The sequence below is a fragment of the Boeremia exigua genome (assembly GCF_020726555.1).
Source record: "Boeremia exigua strain MPI-SDFR-AT-0100 chromosome Unknown C7974scaffold_14, whole genome shotgun sequence".
Taxonomy (NCBI): Eukaryota; Fungi; Ascomycota; class Dothideomycetes; order Pleosporales; family Didymellaceae; genus Boeremia; species Boeremia exigua.
Genome location: NW_025763531.1, coordinates 910,771 through 927,922, shown reverse-complemented (window position 1 = coordinate 927,922; position 17,152 = coordinate 910,771). Strand labels below are relative to the sequence as shown.

The following is a 17,152-nucleotide window of genomic DNA, read 5'->3' as shown; positions in this document are numbered from 1 at the left end:
TGTAGTGAAAGGTCTAATACTATGGAGCGAAGTGATCTGTTTGTAATGGCCTGAACCCTCAGTAAAGGGCAACAACGACGATGTACAATGGCCATATTGAAAGACAACTCCACCTTTGTGCGATAGCTATCCAGAGGCAACGTGTGGTAGATAAGACCAGGTGAGATCAAGCTACAATCTGAGGAATCGACTAAAATTGCGCAAAAGGGAAAATTAAAGGATTAAACAGAGCGCGAGGAGGGGACCGTGAAGAAGAAGGAAGTGGTCAGGCGGCAGGAGCTTAAGCGGGCACACATGGGAATTCAACAATAGGGACAGCGCCAGGGATCGAATTCCTCAGCTTTCGCATGCAACGCGTCAGTTGGCGATCGGCGATCGGCTTCTTGGAATCCCATCTGGCTTTCAAAGCGGCCTTTCATTTTCTTGATCATCGATGGCATGGAGACGCTTGCTGCTGCACCCAGTCCCGTTAATACCCCTGAATGGCACTACTCTGTCAAATAACAGTTTTACAAACGAACAAAGGAATAGCTATGCACACTGTTCCTGCCCATGCCTAGTGTCATCTAGCCAGCAGTAAATGACTATTATTCTTAAAAGCTAAAGACTCTTAGGCTCTCCTTAATTTCTGCATTAAAAAGGCTAAGCATATTGCGTTAATCATTGTAGGGTCTGGATAATGCGGCAGCAAAATATCTTCACATGGTCATTGCAGTACTCTAGCTTTCACTATTAACAAAACAGCATCTAAATCCTATCAATCTATATTATATCACTGATCCTTTAGATACAACAAAAGAGCGTTAGATTTCTAAGTAGGTTATAAGATGTACTATCATAGCAATGCTAAGAACCCGCTATAGATCTAGATTGCAAAGGCTGTTAAGTACGACAAGGTACAGCTTATATAAGATATATCCTTATACTCTGTTCTGCAGAATATTTTTCTCTTCCCTAATTAATTAATGCAGTTAACGCTTAAAGCTATAGTAGGGTTTTCTTATTACTAGATCTTTTAAGCTCGCTTATTAGTTATAGAGATATTGTCCAGGAACCCTATAGTTTGTTATTGACTCCACCCTAATATAAACTCCTATTATATAAGATATAAGCAGTTCGCAAGTGCTAAGGAACCTATATCCCCGCAAAGGTTTCTTTATCTAACCTAGCTAATAACAATTAGTAGAATAGGTAGCCGCCACTCTAATCCCACCTAAGTACTAGTCTAGCCTTGCTATCACACTACTTCTCTCCTACTGCAAGAAGACACTCTTATAGGCACAATATTATTTAGGGGATAAACTATAGCGTTATATATCTCTACTCTATAGAGTACTCTATAGAGGTAGTAGGTTAGGGAGCAGAGGGCCGCGATTTAATAAGTGCGCTAAGACGCAGAAAAGGTGCAGCTTTATAGTTAATATTACAAAGTAAGCAAGCAATTGCTGTGTACTCCTGTTACATAAGCAGTCTTAAAATATAGGATGCCTAGCTAACTAACTCTACATAATATAGAGGAGATCAGTAGTATAGCTTTTTTTGCTAATTAGTAGTAAGGAACATATTTCCACAACTACAGTCTATAGATAAGCATCTCATGCAATCTGTAACAGAGCACAACGCTCTTCTAAACCGCAAACGCAGATGCGGCTGCGTTTTAAGGTCGACAAACAGTTGCCGCGTTAGGACGCCTCAAAAACGTGGCGGGCGGCAAGCGAATACAGCGGCAGGCGACGCAGTTCCTAGAGCAGATTGCCGACATCAACAGCTAATTATATCGATCGTCTTGTTATAACACGCAGCTCCTAGGGTCAGGCTAGCCTCGTTCTGTCTGGTGCGCAGCGATAGCTTAATGCACTCACTCAACAGCAGCAAGCAGGTACGGCAGCTTATGCTCTAGCAAGTGTCCTAATAGCACCTCCGCTAACTGCTGCGCCGCATGTTAAGGCGCCGCACTAAATTATAGCACAGCCTAACCTTATCGTGCTAGTCATTGCCTCTATAAAATAACATTATTACGCTTACACAACAGGGACTTTAGAAAGAATAATTAAGAAATAGGAGAGGTTATAAGGGCAGTCTAGATAACACTATAAAGTATCAGACAGCAGTAGGGGCAAGGCACGTCAGATTCAATACTAATACCAACACGACACTATTTTCCAGGATCTTCAGGTCCTGGCGCGCTTTGGCACGGTAGTACTAAGACGCTAGTGTCTCGCCCGCACGGACGCTGATCCTATCTACAGATTAAAGCAGAAAGGATGTTGTAGTTAGAGCGTGTAACCACCACTGCATGTGTTAACGTAAGAGATCATGACTGAGGCCGCTACTATAATGATATAAAGTAGACTTCGCTCATAGTACACACTTCTAACTACCATCGCTTTCACTCTTCTTTCTGGCAATGAACCCTGCTAATAGAGCTGGTGCTAGAGTGTGGACTGCTTGAGAACGGCGAAGGCAAGCCCTCTTTCTGACGCCCAGTTGCTATTCGATCGGCTTTGCGCTGCAAATACCGTTTCAACCGAGCATCAGAGCACTGTGCATGCTGACCTAGAAGCTGCATCAGATCTTGCATTTCACTATTCAGTTTTTCAACCTCGACTTTGAGTATCTTGTTCCGACGTCCCATATCCCTTGCTGTTTCCACAAGTTCTTCCTGCTGCCTTTTTTGTTTGCTCCTGCATTTGCTTGCTGCTTTGCGATTCTTTTCAAGGTAAACAGCTCGTGCAGAGCCCAGTTCTGCAGATTCTGAGCATCGTCTTCGGCCCACTTGCGCTTGCGGCATCGTCGGTGAGTGTGCTGCAAAATTGGACTGTAGGCTGTCGTAGCGGCGGTTGGGCGATGAGGAATTGGATTTTCCGATAAACGTCGCAGGATTCGATATACTGACATAGTGCGCTTGTCCGTCAATCGAATAATTGCTGTTCGAGCTGAGAGACGATTGGTCTGCATCGAAGCATGTGTCCAGCGGTAAGATCGTTGTGGGGTCGTACGCAGTGGTGTACGCATTGCTTGTGCTGAATACTGCCAGGGATGGATACATAGCGAAATTTGACCCCCCATGGGATATACTGAGGCTATACTGCGTATTGAAGTCTGTGAACGGGCGATTAAGGGTAGCTTTGCTGTGAAGAACATGTTCTACTAGGCAGAACTGCTCAAGGTATGTTTGAAGTGCGAATTAACTATCAAAGGGCAGTACGTTGTCCGTAGGAGAGCTTGTGTTTACTCCGGCCATAGATGCATGGGCCCCCTGTGAAAAGGGAACCCAATGATCTGACACACAATGTATGGACGCAGTCTTGGAGGCTATGTTAAGGTCTGGTCGAATTGTCGATGTTAGAAGCCCAAGGCCGATACTCTAAGCGCTGCGGCCGACATGCACTTGAGAGGTAGAGTGACTAGCAGGTAGAAGAGTTGTGGGGTAGATGGTAGGGCTCTTCGAAGTTTGGGTGTCTCCCGGCGCGTGGAAGTTTTAGCCTGGAAGCGAGCGCAGGACCACGGTTAAAAAAGTAAGGTAGCATGGGAAAGTGTAAAAGTGGACCATATTTAGGTAGTTATGACACAACAGCATTAATAGTTCCCAACAAATGCCTGCTGCGGAAAATTGGCCGTGTTGCAGCAGCCTGTGCGCAAGGGTATGGAAATTCGACTCCAGCCAATGCACCCGCAGTGCTGCCACATTCCGGCTAAGCCCACCGCAACTAATAAGAAAGCGTCCTGCTCTAAGAGGGCTGGCGCTGGAAAAAGTAAGTAGAGTTCTCTAGGAAGGCGTCCGCGTTGTTGTTCCTAAGACTAGTGTTCCTGCGTTTATGCTATACTTAATGTCCTGTATGTACAACAATGCTTTCACGTTTGTGGAAGCGCGTTGCCTTGTGTGTCGCGTCCGCTGTACCTACAGTCTTCGTCTAGTGTTTAGCTTCTTCTGTTCATAGTTGCCAGCCTTGGCACCCTTAAGGCTTAATTTAGGTTCTAATGTTTATGTTCTTGTTCCCTTGTATTTCGTTGCTTCCCACTAGGTTCCTATGTGGCTATGGTATCGCATGCGGTGTGGGCATACATACAGGGTCCTGATTAAGACAGTCGCTTGCTTCTTCGCAAAAAGCGGTGCTTATATCTTCAGTCGATAGATTGCAGTATAGAACACAGGCATACCCCATTTCCTCTAGGCTAACAATGCAGAATTGATTCACTCGCTAAGTTGTGACAGGTGATACATGATTCGTCAGGAGATCTCCGACCGTGTCTAATCAGATCCGAGGACGATCAACAGCTGACGCAATCCTTCCAAGTTCATCACTGAATGAACCTTAGAATAAACGAAAGGGAATACCACTATTAATGCTCCCTAGCTCCCCTATTTTCTAGGATGACGCGCGGAGTATGTCTAGACAGTTATATCTGCATCCGCAAAGTCGAGATGCTCCATATCTAAGAACAGAATCTGCTATAATACCTAACTAACAAGTCTGCATGTAAATGACCTTTGACGCTAAAAGAGCCCACAAACAAGCGGGGCAAAGACAACCAGCCTCATTGCCTAGCGTACGCAATAATTAAACTCCAAGCAACCTTATAGCACAGTGCGCAGTAAATAAAGGCTATACTGTTGCTTAAGAGTGCAGGAGCTGGCAGCATAGCAAATCTGCTAGCTACGGCTATGCTCCAATTGCAAGCTCCAAAATCCACAGGAAGTCTAGCAAAAGTTCTTAACAATCGCACAACAGACTGTAAAGCACCTCTGCAGCAGGCTTAGCGCTATCTTTCCTCAGCAGCACCACGCGCTCGCCACAGAGGCGCGGGGGTCCTCGACTAGGACGCTCTCACTTGTCTTTAAGGATCTCCTCCCATTGCCAGTCACAGTACCTACGTTCATCATCAACAGTATCATGTCATTCCCGATGTCGCACTTATCCGGACCGGACGCTGCAACCAAAGTGCCAATTCCACGGGATCGATCACGCCGTCACCACCAGCCGCCGCGCCGAAATCGCCAAGTCAATCAAGACAGGGTGTTAGTAGCATGCACAAGATGCCGACTGCGCAAAGTGCGTTGCGACGGACAACAGCCAACTTATAGAAACTATAACAATCTTAAGCTACCTTGCGTCTACCTGGCAGGTCGCAAAGACCGTTTCAAGATGTTTGTTAATACCGCTTCAGAGCCAAACATCCGGTTTTAACCACCAGCAGTGCTATAATGCAGAATCAGGCCATAACCCAGCTGCTCAGGCAACTCCAAGACTCTGTTGCAGATAGAAACAGGCAGCAGATTAACAACCTATTAGCAGAAGTATATTTATTCCTAATTGATCTAGCCTACACAATCTTATAGAAGCTAACAACTATTAGGTTATAGAGGATGTTGCAGAAGCTGCAGCTACGTTACAGCTAGATAAATTACTGGATCCTGACGAAACATACAGAGAAACCACAACGTTTGCCGAAGTTAGTTTAAATAACAAGACTAATATCTTAGACAAGGACTTATTAAGGAACAAGGACTTGCAAGCAACTAGATATATTAGCTAGAGCTCTAAGGTGCAGTAGCTTTAGCATCTACAGCAGGAGTTAGAACGCTATTAAAGAACATTACTAATCCCTAGCAGTCTATATAGACTGCCTAGAAATAGCCCTAAAAACTCTAGACAATGCATAGAGGCTTTTAGGGAACAACAGCAATATAGACCTATTATACTAATTAGCGCTTCTACGTTTTACTTAGATAGCAAGGGCATAGAAGTAAACTATAGTATTAACCTATACGCTCTGCTAAACATTAAGGTTATGCAGAGACTACTAGACCGCTATATAAGTACTGTTTAAGACGTATTCCTAATATTAGCAAAAGATGTCTTTATAGACTAGGTTCGCAATTACTTTACAGCTATAATACCTTATTAAATGCTAGAGAAGTAGCTAGTAATACTAAATCTTATATTCGCTATTAGAGCAAGGTTCTCCTACCTTACTAAAGCACACTAGCAGGTAGATAGCCGCAATTATATTATCTACTAATCTCGTGCATATCTGCTAAATCTAGACAAGCCTTTATTAGTCTACCTCCTAGATCTTATGCAAGTCTAGATTACTGCTCTTTTTATATTCTATACCTCTACTGTTAGAAATATAAATAGGTAACAATTACTCTATCTACTATTGCTCCCTACTAATTATATGCCTTTAGAGCCTAGGTAGCTATAGGTATTGCCCTCTGTTATGCTCTTGCACTAGGTTTGCATCTTTAGAATAAAGACCTAATAGTTAGGATTATTAGAAAAGAAAGACTAGTGCAGACCTAGTAGGCCCTATAGACCTTTAAAAGGAGCCTTGGTATAATGCTTAGGAGATAGTGTCTTATTACTAAGGATTATTACTTAGTGCCCTTACTGCTACTAGCTTTAATAGAATAGTTATTAGATAAAAACATAGCATCCTACTAGAACGATTATAACAGAGGAGGAGGTAACATTTATAATAATAATGCTGCTAGGTTTAATTTACTATCTCCTAAGCTTTATAGTGCAGGTTTACTCCTAAGGTGCCTAGTAAATATTAATAAAATTAGACAGAGTGCTATAATTAGCTTATACTCTGCTAGAGTAATAAGTAAGTTATAGAAGGATATGCAAGGAAGGATTGCTAGTTTATATAATAAGCTTAAGACATAGGCTATAAATCTTCCTCTAGGTTTAAACTTTATATAACTAACTATTAATAGAGGCTTTATATATAAACACCTTATTTTATAGATAGTTTATATTAGAGCAAACATCCTAATTACTTAACCCTATCTATGCAGACTTAACAAACAGATTCTAGAGCAGACTAAAGGCTCTTTAAACTTTAACAACAAGATAGGCCGTAGCTGCGTCAGTGCTGCAAAGACCCTTGCAGATATCCTACCTGTCTAAGCAAGTATAGCTTACTTGTACTAAATTAGTCCTTAGTAGTCTATAACTTATTACCTTATGCAGGCACTTATAGTGCTGCTACTAGAGCTTTCCTGCAGTGCGGTATATAATCCCTAGAGTAAAGAGATACTACTAAAAGTTAGGAAGTTAATCTAGTAGCTAAGAGTTTTAAAGAAAAATAATAGAGTAGCAGAGCGTGCTTACAGCCTAGGGTTTAGAATCCTATAGGACCTAGCATCTCAAACCGATATAGACATAGACATCTCAGACTTCCTGCAAGAGGATGCACTACCTCTAGCAAGATTAAACTTATAGAGCGCTTCTGCAACTAGTGTCTACAACCACTTTTAACAGTCCTTTACTAGCATATTTAACTATAACACTAGAATAGGTTATTAGGCAATGTTTGCATTCCTACCACACACAGATTAAGGAGGTTTACAGGTAGCAGAAGCTGCAGGCTCTGCTATTAACCTGCCTCTAGGGCTAGAAATACCTGGTACCTCTTTTAACAACGCGTTTACCACCCTCTATAATAAGCAGGATCACATTTCCTCTTACTTACAACATAGAGCAACTGGTTCGCTCTTTTTTGGTCAGGCTTTAATTCACTGGGATAGGTCCATTGTTGATGGCAGAATGAGCTGATGGCCATCGAAACTTTGGGCTCATGAATTTTTCTGGCCTTGGAGAAAGGGATTGAGGCAAGTTCTGCCTGACCTGAGCGAGATCGTAGTTTCTGAGCTGTTGTAGGGCAAAGTCAAAGAAGCAGATCATAGTTCCTGACACATTGACACCCGCGCGCACGTTTGCTTAAGCGCGCATCAAGGCATCAAACGGTCCCTGCAGTGCCATTTTGCATATCGCGCAAAAACCACCGACCTTGCTGATCTATTCCCTCATCTTTGAGAAGGCGTTGACAAAAGAGTAATTACGAGATTCGATACCTGTAGTATGTTACGCTCTGTACTTTACACTGCGGTTTAGTATTATACGCAGTTGAGCACGGGCCAAAATTCTAAATTATATCTTCTTGCACCAGCTGAGGCACTAATCCCGCTTAGTCTGGACCAACGTTGAAGTCGAGCTTCATAAGCAATGCCGAAAGCGTTAATTGTTCGTGCTTCCTGGCTGACCCTGCTTCATGAACAGTGCTTATGGAAAGACTGACAGGGACGACTGTGTATTTCATGATAGATTCCTCCACTATTGCTGTTTTGTTTGAGAGATGCCTTGTAGCAAAAGACGGTAGTTGAAGTCCTTGTAGTTCTATTGCTGACTGGAGAGAAGCCAAGACGTTACGAGCAAGCGGGAATCGCTCAGTCATTTCATACAGACCTTGGCAAGCCTTGGTGAACGTATCCAATTGCAAAGAACCGAAGTCAAGGTCGAATAGTACGCGGAAAGCGCATAGCGAGCAGAGCTGGATATTCCAAAACTCATGTTGAAGTGTGTACAAAGCCCGAAAGGTCCAAAGCTTGGACATGATGCTATTCGCATGGTAATAAGAGATTGATCTTGCATCGAGGGATCCGAAAAGGCTCTCTTTGATCGCATCGAAAGGACTCAAAATGCTGATCAAGACAACGTCAAAATTGGCTCTACACGGATTCAGTCAGAGAGACGTTGCAAGAACATTGTGCGGGGATTATTCCAGCTTACTGCAGCAGTATAGCAGCAGGATGCACTGCATCTTCTGCTCGGAGGCGTTCTGGGAGGGAGTACTTCAAGTCCAAGACTCTTTGGTACAAGTCTCGAGCTCTTGTAGTATTCTCATGTGGTAGGGCCTCTCCCTTGCAGGGGTCTAGGAAGTCAAGAATCTCTTCAACAATCTCGGCGAGGCTGCATTCTGCGTTAAAGATCTCAACCTTCATCGATTCCTGTGCGTTGAGGGACAGCGGATACGCAAACCACCAATAATCTGCTGTATTTCTACTTGGATAGAGCGACGTTTGTTTGTCCTGCCACAACTTAGGTATACGTGGTTTTCTAATCTGTTTGTGGCGACAATATGAGTGTATAGACTTCCTAGAGAACGTTTTAGCATTCTAACGACTAGAGCTTGCCACATCAAGCCGTACTATTCATATACGTAGAAGCCCTACTGTATGCGAGATGCAACTTGCTTGAGCCTGATGTCTTGGTGACGGTCTATGGACGCATTGCCATAGTATAGCCAGATATCCTACTGAAGCGTCTTGTGCGCGTGATAGAAGTAGTCTCTGTAACGCAGAAACATTGGAAGCTTGCCTAGATTTCCCTCGTAGACATATAGTGCAGCGAGACCTTGTGCTATAGGCAAAGAAGGAATCTTTTGCTTAATGACAAGAAGTCGTTCTGCTTCCCTCGCGAAGACGGCATCTCTAGTGACGGGATTATTAGGAGTGCAGAAGGTTGCGTTTTGTGTTGTGTACAGCTGATTAAAAACTCAGCATCAAATCACACTGCTTCTAGTGGGAAGTGCTTACACATGCAAGGGCAAGAAGCGCATTGACTAGAAAGGGTGAGCAGAAACGCAGGCCCACCTGATCTGATGGGTCCATGTACTTGAGGGCATCTTCGAAAAACGTCCGATCGATGACACGATTAACGAGCGTGTCCTAAGTCCAGAAGAGCAAGAGCAGATGATTGAGGAGCTTTTCGTCTGTTGACACAGTTGTCCATCGTGAGATTGGCAGGGCGGAACTTGTCAAGTAAAGGATTGTGCTGCTGTTGCCGTACATTTCCCGAGGTTCTTGCCAGAGCTCTTCGAAAATATAATCAGGGTCGTCGTATCTGCAAGTATTGTTAGCCTGCACATAGTATCCGCGGGCTGTGGCTGGCGGAAAACGTCTCCGACTTTGACTTGAGGAGTGTACAACGGAGAGAATGCCGGCTGGAAGTGGGGTCTTGAGGTGAAGGCATGGCTTGCAAATAAGAAGAAGATCTGTCGTTAATCGTGTCGTCCGATTGCCAGTTTCGTCCACCTTCAGGAGCTTGTATATACGGGCGAGACCTCTCGGAGCCTACTGATTGCACATGTAGCTTATTGTGGAGACGCTTGCGAGCGATGTTGATCAGGCTGTGTGGAACGACTGCATCTACAGATGTCCTGTTGCTAGCCAAGCATTTAGAGCAGTTTGGGAAGCTACTATCACACTTTTCAGCGAGACTTCAGTGTGTTGCTTGACAGAACATAGAGTTGCAGTGTTAACGTACCCTTCGATTTTGATTTTCACAGCTAGCATGTATTCCTTCAACAACCGGTTCATTCGGGTCATCCGGCTGCAAAAGTGAGCGAGTCAGCGTTGTTGTGGAAGGGAGAGAATACGGAACAACCGATCCAGAAGGTTTCCTTTGAAGGACGTCAGCAACCTAACCTCAAAGGCAGGTGGTGGACGACATACCCAGTGGAAGTTGTTATTGCAGAGACTGTGGAAGAAGTCTGGTTACTGTCCGGTTCTGGCACGCCAGCTGAGGCCGTGGCGAGGCCGTCACCTTCGATCTTCGATGCATCAGTGCTGATCGAATAGCTAAAACGTGCACATACCGCGTTCAAAAGCTCGTCAATCTTCCGCTTCTGTGCACCTCGAGAGTCCGCACCGAGATTCCTCAGAAAAGATAGGAGTTGACTATTCTGATAGGTGGCCCTACTCAACATAAGTACTGATCTACATTGAATAGAAAGAACATACGCTCTTAAGCAGTTTTGCCGATCCGGAGTGTAGATGCAGATCAGATCTTCATTCGCGCAATTCTGGCAGTGTGGCTGCTGACCGGTGCAACGAGTCTTGCGCTTTCGACAACTGTTGCAAGCCACCGTACATGTCCTTTCGGGTTTCCTCGTTTCTTTTGGTTGGGGAGCCTTCCGATCGTCGTCTCGTCGCTTCAGCCTAGGAATTGCTACCTTAGACACTACGGGTTGACTCGTCATCGAGCGCAAGGATAGCTTTGAATGAAGCGAGTGTCGGGAGGGATGTGGACGAGACTCAATTGAATAATCAATCAAGAGTGGTGTTCGTTGCGAGCAAGGGACGTCAAGATGACAGAGCGGATTTACCCCTCGGCAGCGCCGGTAATTATCTCTTCGGTAATCTGATTGGACGGGAACTCGTCAATCGGCTCGATGACACAAGCGCGTGCTTTCATGTTTCCGAATAAACCGGATGCAACACCACGAAATCAATGAATCAACAAGGCCTCTACAGGCCTAAATCAACGCGTTTTATTCCTAATTTTCTTGCCCAAGATGACTGAGATAGTCAAGAGGGCTGGGAAAAGTTTTCATCAGCATTTTAACACCCCACCACCGGTGTACGTACCTGATGAGGCGTCCCAACGGCACCTCCACACACCTCAGCGCAGTGCAATCCTGGGTATTCTACACTTCTGCGACGTGCACCATATACCTTGCTCCTTTGAAGATATTAAAGCAGCCCTTAATATCCCTCACTTAACTGCTTATGCGGTTGCTTAGTCTAAGGAGCCACGTACACTCTATCACAGCGATTATCTAGACGCACGAGGTGCACCACGACAGCTTACCGGAGCCGACGCACACGCGATAGTCGACTATCTAGATCACTGCGAGTTTGAAAAGAAAGCAGATACATGGCAGGACATACAGGTTGAGGCTGGGGTTGTTGCAAAGGGTAGGAAAGAGGCCTATTCACGCATTACAATATGGCGCCGAGTGCAGGAGATTGCTCCTCTCACTGAGCATATCGCAGCTCAAGAGGATGAGCATCCTCCCTACCGTCAGCGTGAGCGTCGTGAGTGGTGTGATACCCAGCTTCAAAAGCGTCCCCATGGCAAAAATTGGAAGAGTGTCTTGTGGTGTGATGAGTTGCACTGGAAAACTGGCCCACGACACAAGCGCAAGATCAAGAGGAGAAAAGGCAAGGGTGAAAGAAATAAGCCAGAGAATGTGCAGTATGATAAGCACCGAAAGCAAGAGCCAGAGGAGGTAGTAAAGGAGAGAAAGTTCCATCTCTTCTGTGTGCTTGGCTATGACTTTGCATGGTGTATGCCATATGAGACGTCTCACAGTAATGGCAAAATGACAAGTAAGGTATTTATTGAGAAGATCTTACCTGCGTTACACACTGAATTACTTCACCGTGGTGGAGAGTGGACATTATACATGGACAAGGACAGTGCTCATACATCTAAAAAGACACTCAATTACATGCATCTGCATGGCTGGGACTATCTTGTAGGGTGCTCAAAGTCACCAGATCTCTCAGTTATGGAGACCTGGGTATCCCCACTAAAGGAGAGGTTTTTACAGGCGTACCTGTCGCTCAAAAACTGAGGGGATGTCACGGTTCTATCGGGTGTGGGCGGCTCTTGACCTACGTAAGGTCAACAAAACCATCAAAGGCTACCCTGGCAGACTAATAGAATGTCGGGATGTTGTTCAAGGTCGTGCTACAAAATTCTAGCATTTTTTCTGATCGATCTGCTTCTAAATTGAGTGATTTAGTGATAATTGGGCGTGGTGTTGATGCTGGGCGGGGCACGGGCTTACATCCGGTTTATTCGGAAACATGAAAGCCTGGTTACTGGCTGACAATGCTGACCAGATGATTGTCCATTGGCTGCAGTCATCATCAGCTTCCGCGCCATGCGTCAATTATAGCATAAGCCATTCCAATTGCAAGGAGAGAAGTCGTAAAGATGCATCGTGACCTTCGAAGCATTAAGGTCAAAGCCATACGAGGCCTAGGAGGTATTCCTGCTGATAGATATTACAACCCACCTATCAAGTTAAGAGCAAAGCAGTGTTGGACAGTCTGAAGAGGATTGATGCAGCTTTGAGCAAGGCTGTTGGACTGAGACTGAGATGCAGCCACCGCGATATCGAGCAGCGGGTCCGCTCGGTTCAAGAGTCAATGCTCCGTGCGTTACTGCATGAGTCAGTACATTCCCCGTTTGCACTCTTGCACGATTTTGAGGTAGGTAAACGTACAGGAGCGCCGCTGCCGCTCCGTAATATAGGCGACGTTCTTCACTCGGACCGTTGCACATGTAGGGTGGTAGGAACCTAGCGCCCGCACACGAGCCGCGTGGCCGCAGCAGTGGTCCTTCCAGACGCGTGGTCAAGTAATGACTGGCAGCTGCTGTAAGAGCGTTGGCTTTTCTCGCAGTCGCTGCGGCATAGGTAGAGCGCGACCGGCAGCTATCTGCGCTGCGCGCTCCTGCACGAACCCGCGAAAAGGGGCGATGCCTGTGTCTACAGTCAGTGCACAGAGCAAGACAGGCGGGTCTACGCAATCGAAGTGTCGTACCAGTCCCTGCAGCGATCATGATGAGCGGGACGTCGTCAGCCGGCTCTGGCAAACGAAACTCTTCGGCGCATCCCTCGATCTTGATGAAAACCTCGTCTCCAACGGCTAGAGAGGAGAGGTACGCTTACGCCGTTCCGACAGTCTTCTTGTTGTCTTGCGTAGGCGGCTGATGCACGGCAGAGAACGTCACCGTAGCACAGCTGGGATTCCACAGAGGTGAGGACGAGATGCAGTACTGTCAAGCCCTCATCGGCGGCTGCATTGCGAGGAAGGCACCGGGCGAGATGTCGATGGCGGGGAATAGCTCCAGCAAGTCGAGGACTGACGGTCGCTTCACGACAATCTCGTCGCTGCGGACGTATCTCGCGAGATGGCTCAGCTGAGTCTTGGAGGTCTCATCGCGCGTGGCCTTGAGCAAAGTACGCATGTCTCTCTCGGTGGACGGCTGTTGAAGCTCAACGTAGGTGCGGAGCACTTCTGCTGCTCTGACAGGCCCCAGCACGTCAGTCTCGAAGCGTGCTTCTTGGGACAATAAAGGCTGCAATCACGCGTCGTTCGCTCTCGTTGCGATCTTCAAGCGTAGCTTGGATAGCACCCTGTAATGCGCTTTCAGTATAGGATAATTGCGCGTCGCGTTGTGACAGCATAGTAGGATAAGCTGGAGGTAGGCTGTATTTAGTAAAACTGGACGGCTCGCTTAGGTTAGACGGCTCGTTTGTGAACTACGTTATATCTATTGGTGCAGGTACCCATTAATGACTCTTAGGTATCCAGATTTTGCCCTCTGGTCGTCTTTCCGCACCTACACTACTTATGCCTGACACCGTAGTAACCATCCTTCCTAGGCGGCCGCTCCTATGTATAGCTAATGCTAAATACTGGTGACTCAGCTTCATCCCACTGCTTCTCGTCGGTGCTAAGTCGATCGCCGTAAACGTGCAGCGCACGAGCACGCAGCTTGTATCTACCAGGCGCAAGAAATGACTCATTGGCCAGCCTTCCATTGATAGGATACCAATACTCGTCTCGCGCCATCCAGTCCGAAGGGGAGTCGAAAATGTCACCGACGACGGCGCTGGAATTGCTGCCATCCATGCTGATAGCCTCCACACGCATGTAGGGACTGCCAAATTTAAAAGTGACCACGATCCGCGGACCTGTTTCTTCGTACGTTGCGTTAGAGCTGCCGTTGCTAAGCAGGGGTACAATGAACGACGTGCCGTCGGTGGTAATGGGCACTTCAGACGTGTCGTTGGCAAAGAGCTCCCAGCTACCCAGTACATCCTGGCTGTTGAGGCTGCCGACAATTCCCTGGTAGGGAAGAGATAAGCTTTCTCCGTTGGTGGCATTGAGCGTGATATAGCCGGAGTAGACAGGAAGACGGCGGGCCTCCAGAGCAGGGGGTATCACTGTCACACTAATGACAGCCTTACCAGTTGAGGGAACAGTGACCTTGGATTCGCTCAGCAGCACTTGGGCGAATGCACCATCTAATCCCATGCCGGGGAAAGGATCGACGATCGTGCTATTCGAAAAAGTATAGGCCGTGGCGGCACCGACAGTACCGATATCGTAAGTGACTGACTCACTTCCAGTGTTGAGAATGGTAAAGTTGGTAGTATCAACTAGGTAATCCGTGTCATTGAAGGCAATGTTTGAGCGACTGATGATAGTGGTGACATGTGCAGCGTCCCAGGCTTGGATCATACCTGATCCCTGTTGGGCTACGGGTGCAAGCCAAGGGAAGACCGCTGACCCGTCGTACAGGAGGTTTGGATTTGCAGTTGCGGAAAAGATCCTGTCCAAAATTTCGGGATCCAGAGTCCCCCGAACATTGGAAACTAGCGCATATACACCAGCAACGAGCGGGCACGACATTGACGTGCCAGACGCTATGCCGTAGCCGCCCTGTGAGAGTGGGAGAGTTGAAAGAATGTTCTCGCCAGGGGCACCGAACTGTGGTTTTATTCCCGCTTCCCAGGTGGGAGACCAACTCGTGAAATCGCTCACATATCCGCCCGCAATCGTGTCTTGCTGGACAATCAACTGAAGAGCTTTGGGGTCCCCTAATTCTAGGACAAGCTCAGAGCCGACGGCCAAGGCGTTGATAAGATTGATGCCTGTTTCCGCAAACAGCATGCCGACACCCAGGATGTCGTCTGTACTTAATTCCAACGAGAATGCACCAACGCTGGCGTTATTGTATATCAACACATAGCGAGCACCTTTAGCAGCGGCATTCTCGGCCTTCACAGCAAAGGTGCAGCCGCCGCGCCGAATCAGCACAATCTTTTCGGATAGGTCTGGGGTGTTGTCCGGAAATGGGTTGCAGCCTTGGTCGCTTACGGTCGTGTCAAATGATAATGCCCACAAAGGAAGCTTTACGCCGGCCCAAGCCTGAGGTTGTCCAGGAATATAGGTGATGTTTGACGAAGATGTGCCATTGGAGGTGAGTCTGGCTGAGGAGACAAAGGCAGGAAACTCTGTGTTGACATATGAGGCAATGGCAGTTGAGTCTACCGAGGAAGAGAAAAGGCCTGTATCGCCATCATTACCAGCAGAAGTTGGACATGGAACGCCAGCTTTGGTGATTCGTGATAGCAACGTTGACCAGGCGTCCTCGTCCCAGCCTCCTCTTGATCCGAGAGAAGCAGTAATGATGTTGGCGCCATCTTCGAATGCGCGCATATACGCATCAATTATAACACTTGTGTCGGCGCCTCCATCACATCCAAAAACACGGTATGCAGATAGTTTTGCTCCCTGTAGGATATTAGACGCACGGCTTTCGTCGGGGAGAGGGAGTATTACCGGAGCAGCACCAGTGAATCCGTACTCATTGGGCTGAGCAGCAACAATACCAGCAACGTGCGTGCCATGTCCCTATACGTGCAAATCATAAGCCAATGTTGTTTTGAAATTGCACTGAGATTGGAAGACCTACACTGCAGTCCATGGGGTCATCGTCCGGGACAGGCGTGTTCCTTCCAGTGTAATTATCTCCCACCAGGTCATAGCCCTCCACGACCAGGCATCCTAAACCGAGACAGCCTCCCAGAGCAGGATGAAGGTAATCAATCTACATGATCAGATTCAGTCGTCACGACATCTTGCGAAGCTACTCACACCAGAGTCGATGATAGCGATCTTTACGTCTCGTCCGGTGATCCCTTCAGCGTGCAGCCTATCGACCTGAGTTTGAACATGTGGTGAATACGTGTTGTTAGTTCTCTGTCGTTTGACCTTTCGCATGGATCCCACTGACGCAGCAGTCGAGTCGAGCTTGAAGTCGGGCCGCGCGTACAGCCTATTTGGCCAAATGTTTTTCACAGAGTCCAGTGTCTTCAACTGAACTGCCGCTTGAGCGGCCGTCTTATCGTCCCGGAATTGAATAGTAGCACCCTTAAACACACTACAGTTAAACGTTCTGACGGTGTCGGCGATCGGATCCACCTCACTGTGGTAGGACAACAGGTCCTATGGGCAGGATTTAGAAGGCGCAGTAACGGCCTCTGATGAGGAAGCATACCTGTTCAGCCTCAAATTCGACGATGAAAGAGCCCGGGATGTTCCTTCCGAGCGCAAGCGCGGCTGCCACGCTGGCAATCAGCGGCAAAAGCTGAATGCTTTTCACCATGTTACCGGCACGATCTTCGAAGACGCACGGACAGACGTCGGACTTAGTAGACACTATCGAACGAGCACGAGAACAAAAAAACTGGCTCGAAGGATGATGATAGGTATGGCGAGGGACGTTTTATAGAATAGGACTGCTCCAGCAGCTTGACCTCCTGCTGGATTGAGGCATTTCCGTTGACGGCACCTCTAGAGAGCCAATAAACCTATCAGGAATAGATTCCGTTGTTGTAAAAGGCCGTTCAACGATTCATGATTCATTAGTGTCGCTGCGCAAGTTTAGAGAGTGATTAGGTCATCTTAACACCTGCAGGCTACTGTTCTAGC

At 46.9% G+C, this 17,152-nt stretch overlaps 4 protein-coding genes across 4 annotated transcripts; all 4 read right to left on the bottom strand.

Moving 5' to 3' along the window:
• Positions 1-2,389: 2,389 nt before the first annotated feature.
• Positions 2,390-3,049, bottom strand: C7974DRAFT_380889 (uncharacterized protein; the record flags this gene model as incomplete). The annotated part of the gene is made up of 1 exon (XM_046140559.1): positions 2,390-3,049. The coding sequence occupies one exon, from the start codon at positions 3,047-3,049 to the stop codon at positions 2,390-2,392; it is 660 nt and encodes a 219-aa protein (XP_045991852.1).
• Positions 3,050-7,980: 4,931 nt separating this feature from the next.
• Positions 7,981-10,833, bottom strand: C7974DRAFT_380888 (uncharacterized protein; the record flags this gene model as incomplete). The annotated part of the gene is made up of 9 exons (XM_046140558.1): positions 7,981-8,521; positions 8,583-8,948; positions 9,110-9,336; positions 9,389-9,520; positions 9,930-10,017; positions 10,119-10,184; positions 10,307-10,404; positions 10,450-10,549; positions 10,595-10,833. The coding sequence occupies 9 exons, from the start codon at positions 10,831-10,833 to the stop codon at positions 7,981-7,983; spliced, it is 1,857 nt and encodes a 618-aa protein (XP_045991851.1).
• Positions 10,834-11,402: 569 nt separating this feature from the next.
• C7974DRAFT_405292 (uncharacterized protein) lies at positions 11,403-12,133 on the bottom strand. The gene has a single exon (XM_046143031.1). It carries the CDS (start codon positions 11,887-11,889, stop codon positions 11,569-11,571), a length of 321 nt encoding a protein of 106 aa, XP_045991850.1. The 5' UTR covers positions 11,890-12,133; the 3' UTR covers positions 11,403-11,568.
• Positions 12,134-13,904: 1,771 nt separating this feature from the next.
• On the bottom strand, positions 13,905-16,929 carry C7974DRAFT_345790 (subtilase). The gene is made up of 5 exons (XM_046139361.1): positions 16,719-16,929; positions 16,316-16,666; positions 16,134-16,268; positions 16,001-16,072; positions 13,905-15,952 (listed from the first exon to the last, which is right to left on the bottom strand). Exons 1-5 carry the CDS (start codon positions 16,824-16,826, stop codon positions 14,045-14,047), a joined length of 2,574 nt encoding a protein of 857 aa, XP_045991849.1. The 5' UTR covers positions 16,827-16,929; the 3' UTR covers positions 13,905-14,044.
• Between the last annotated feature and the right edge of the window lie 223 nt (positions 16,930-17,152).

Excerpts from the sequence above, each read along its gene's own strand:
- C7974DRAFT_405292 (XM_046143031.1), bottom strand. The coding sequence starts at position 11,889 with ATGGAACTTTCTCTCCTTTACTACCTCCTCTGGCTCTTGCTTTCGGTG.
- C7974DRAFT_345790 (XM_046139361.1), bottom strand. The coding sequence starts at position 16,826 with ATGGTGAAAAGCATTCAGCTTTTGCCGCTGATTGCCAGCGTGGCAGCC. Across the intron at positions 16,269-16,315 it reads TCGCTATCATCGACTCTGGT|ATTGATTACCTTCATCCTGC; the intron begins GTGAGTAGCTTC and ends CTGATCATGTAG. Across the intron at positions 15,953-16,000 it reads GATTCACTGGTGCTGCTCCG|GGAGCAAAACTATCTGCATA; the intron begins GTAATACTCCCT and ends AATATCCTACAG.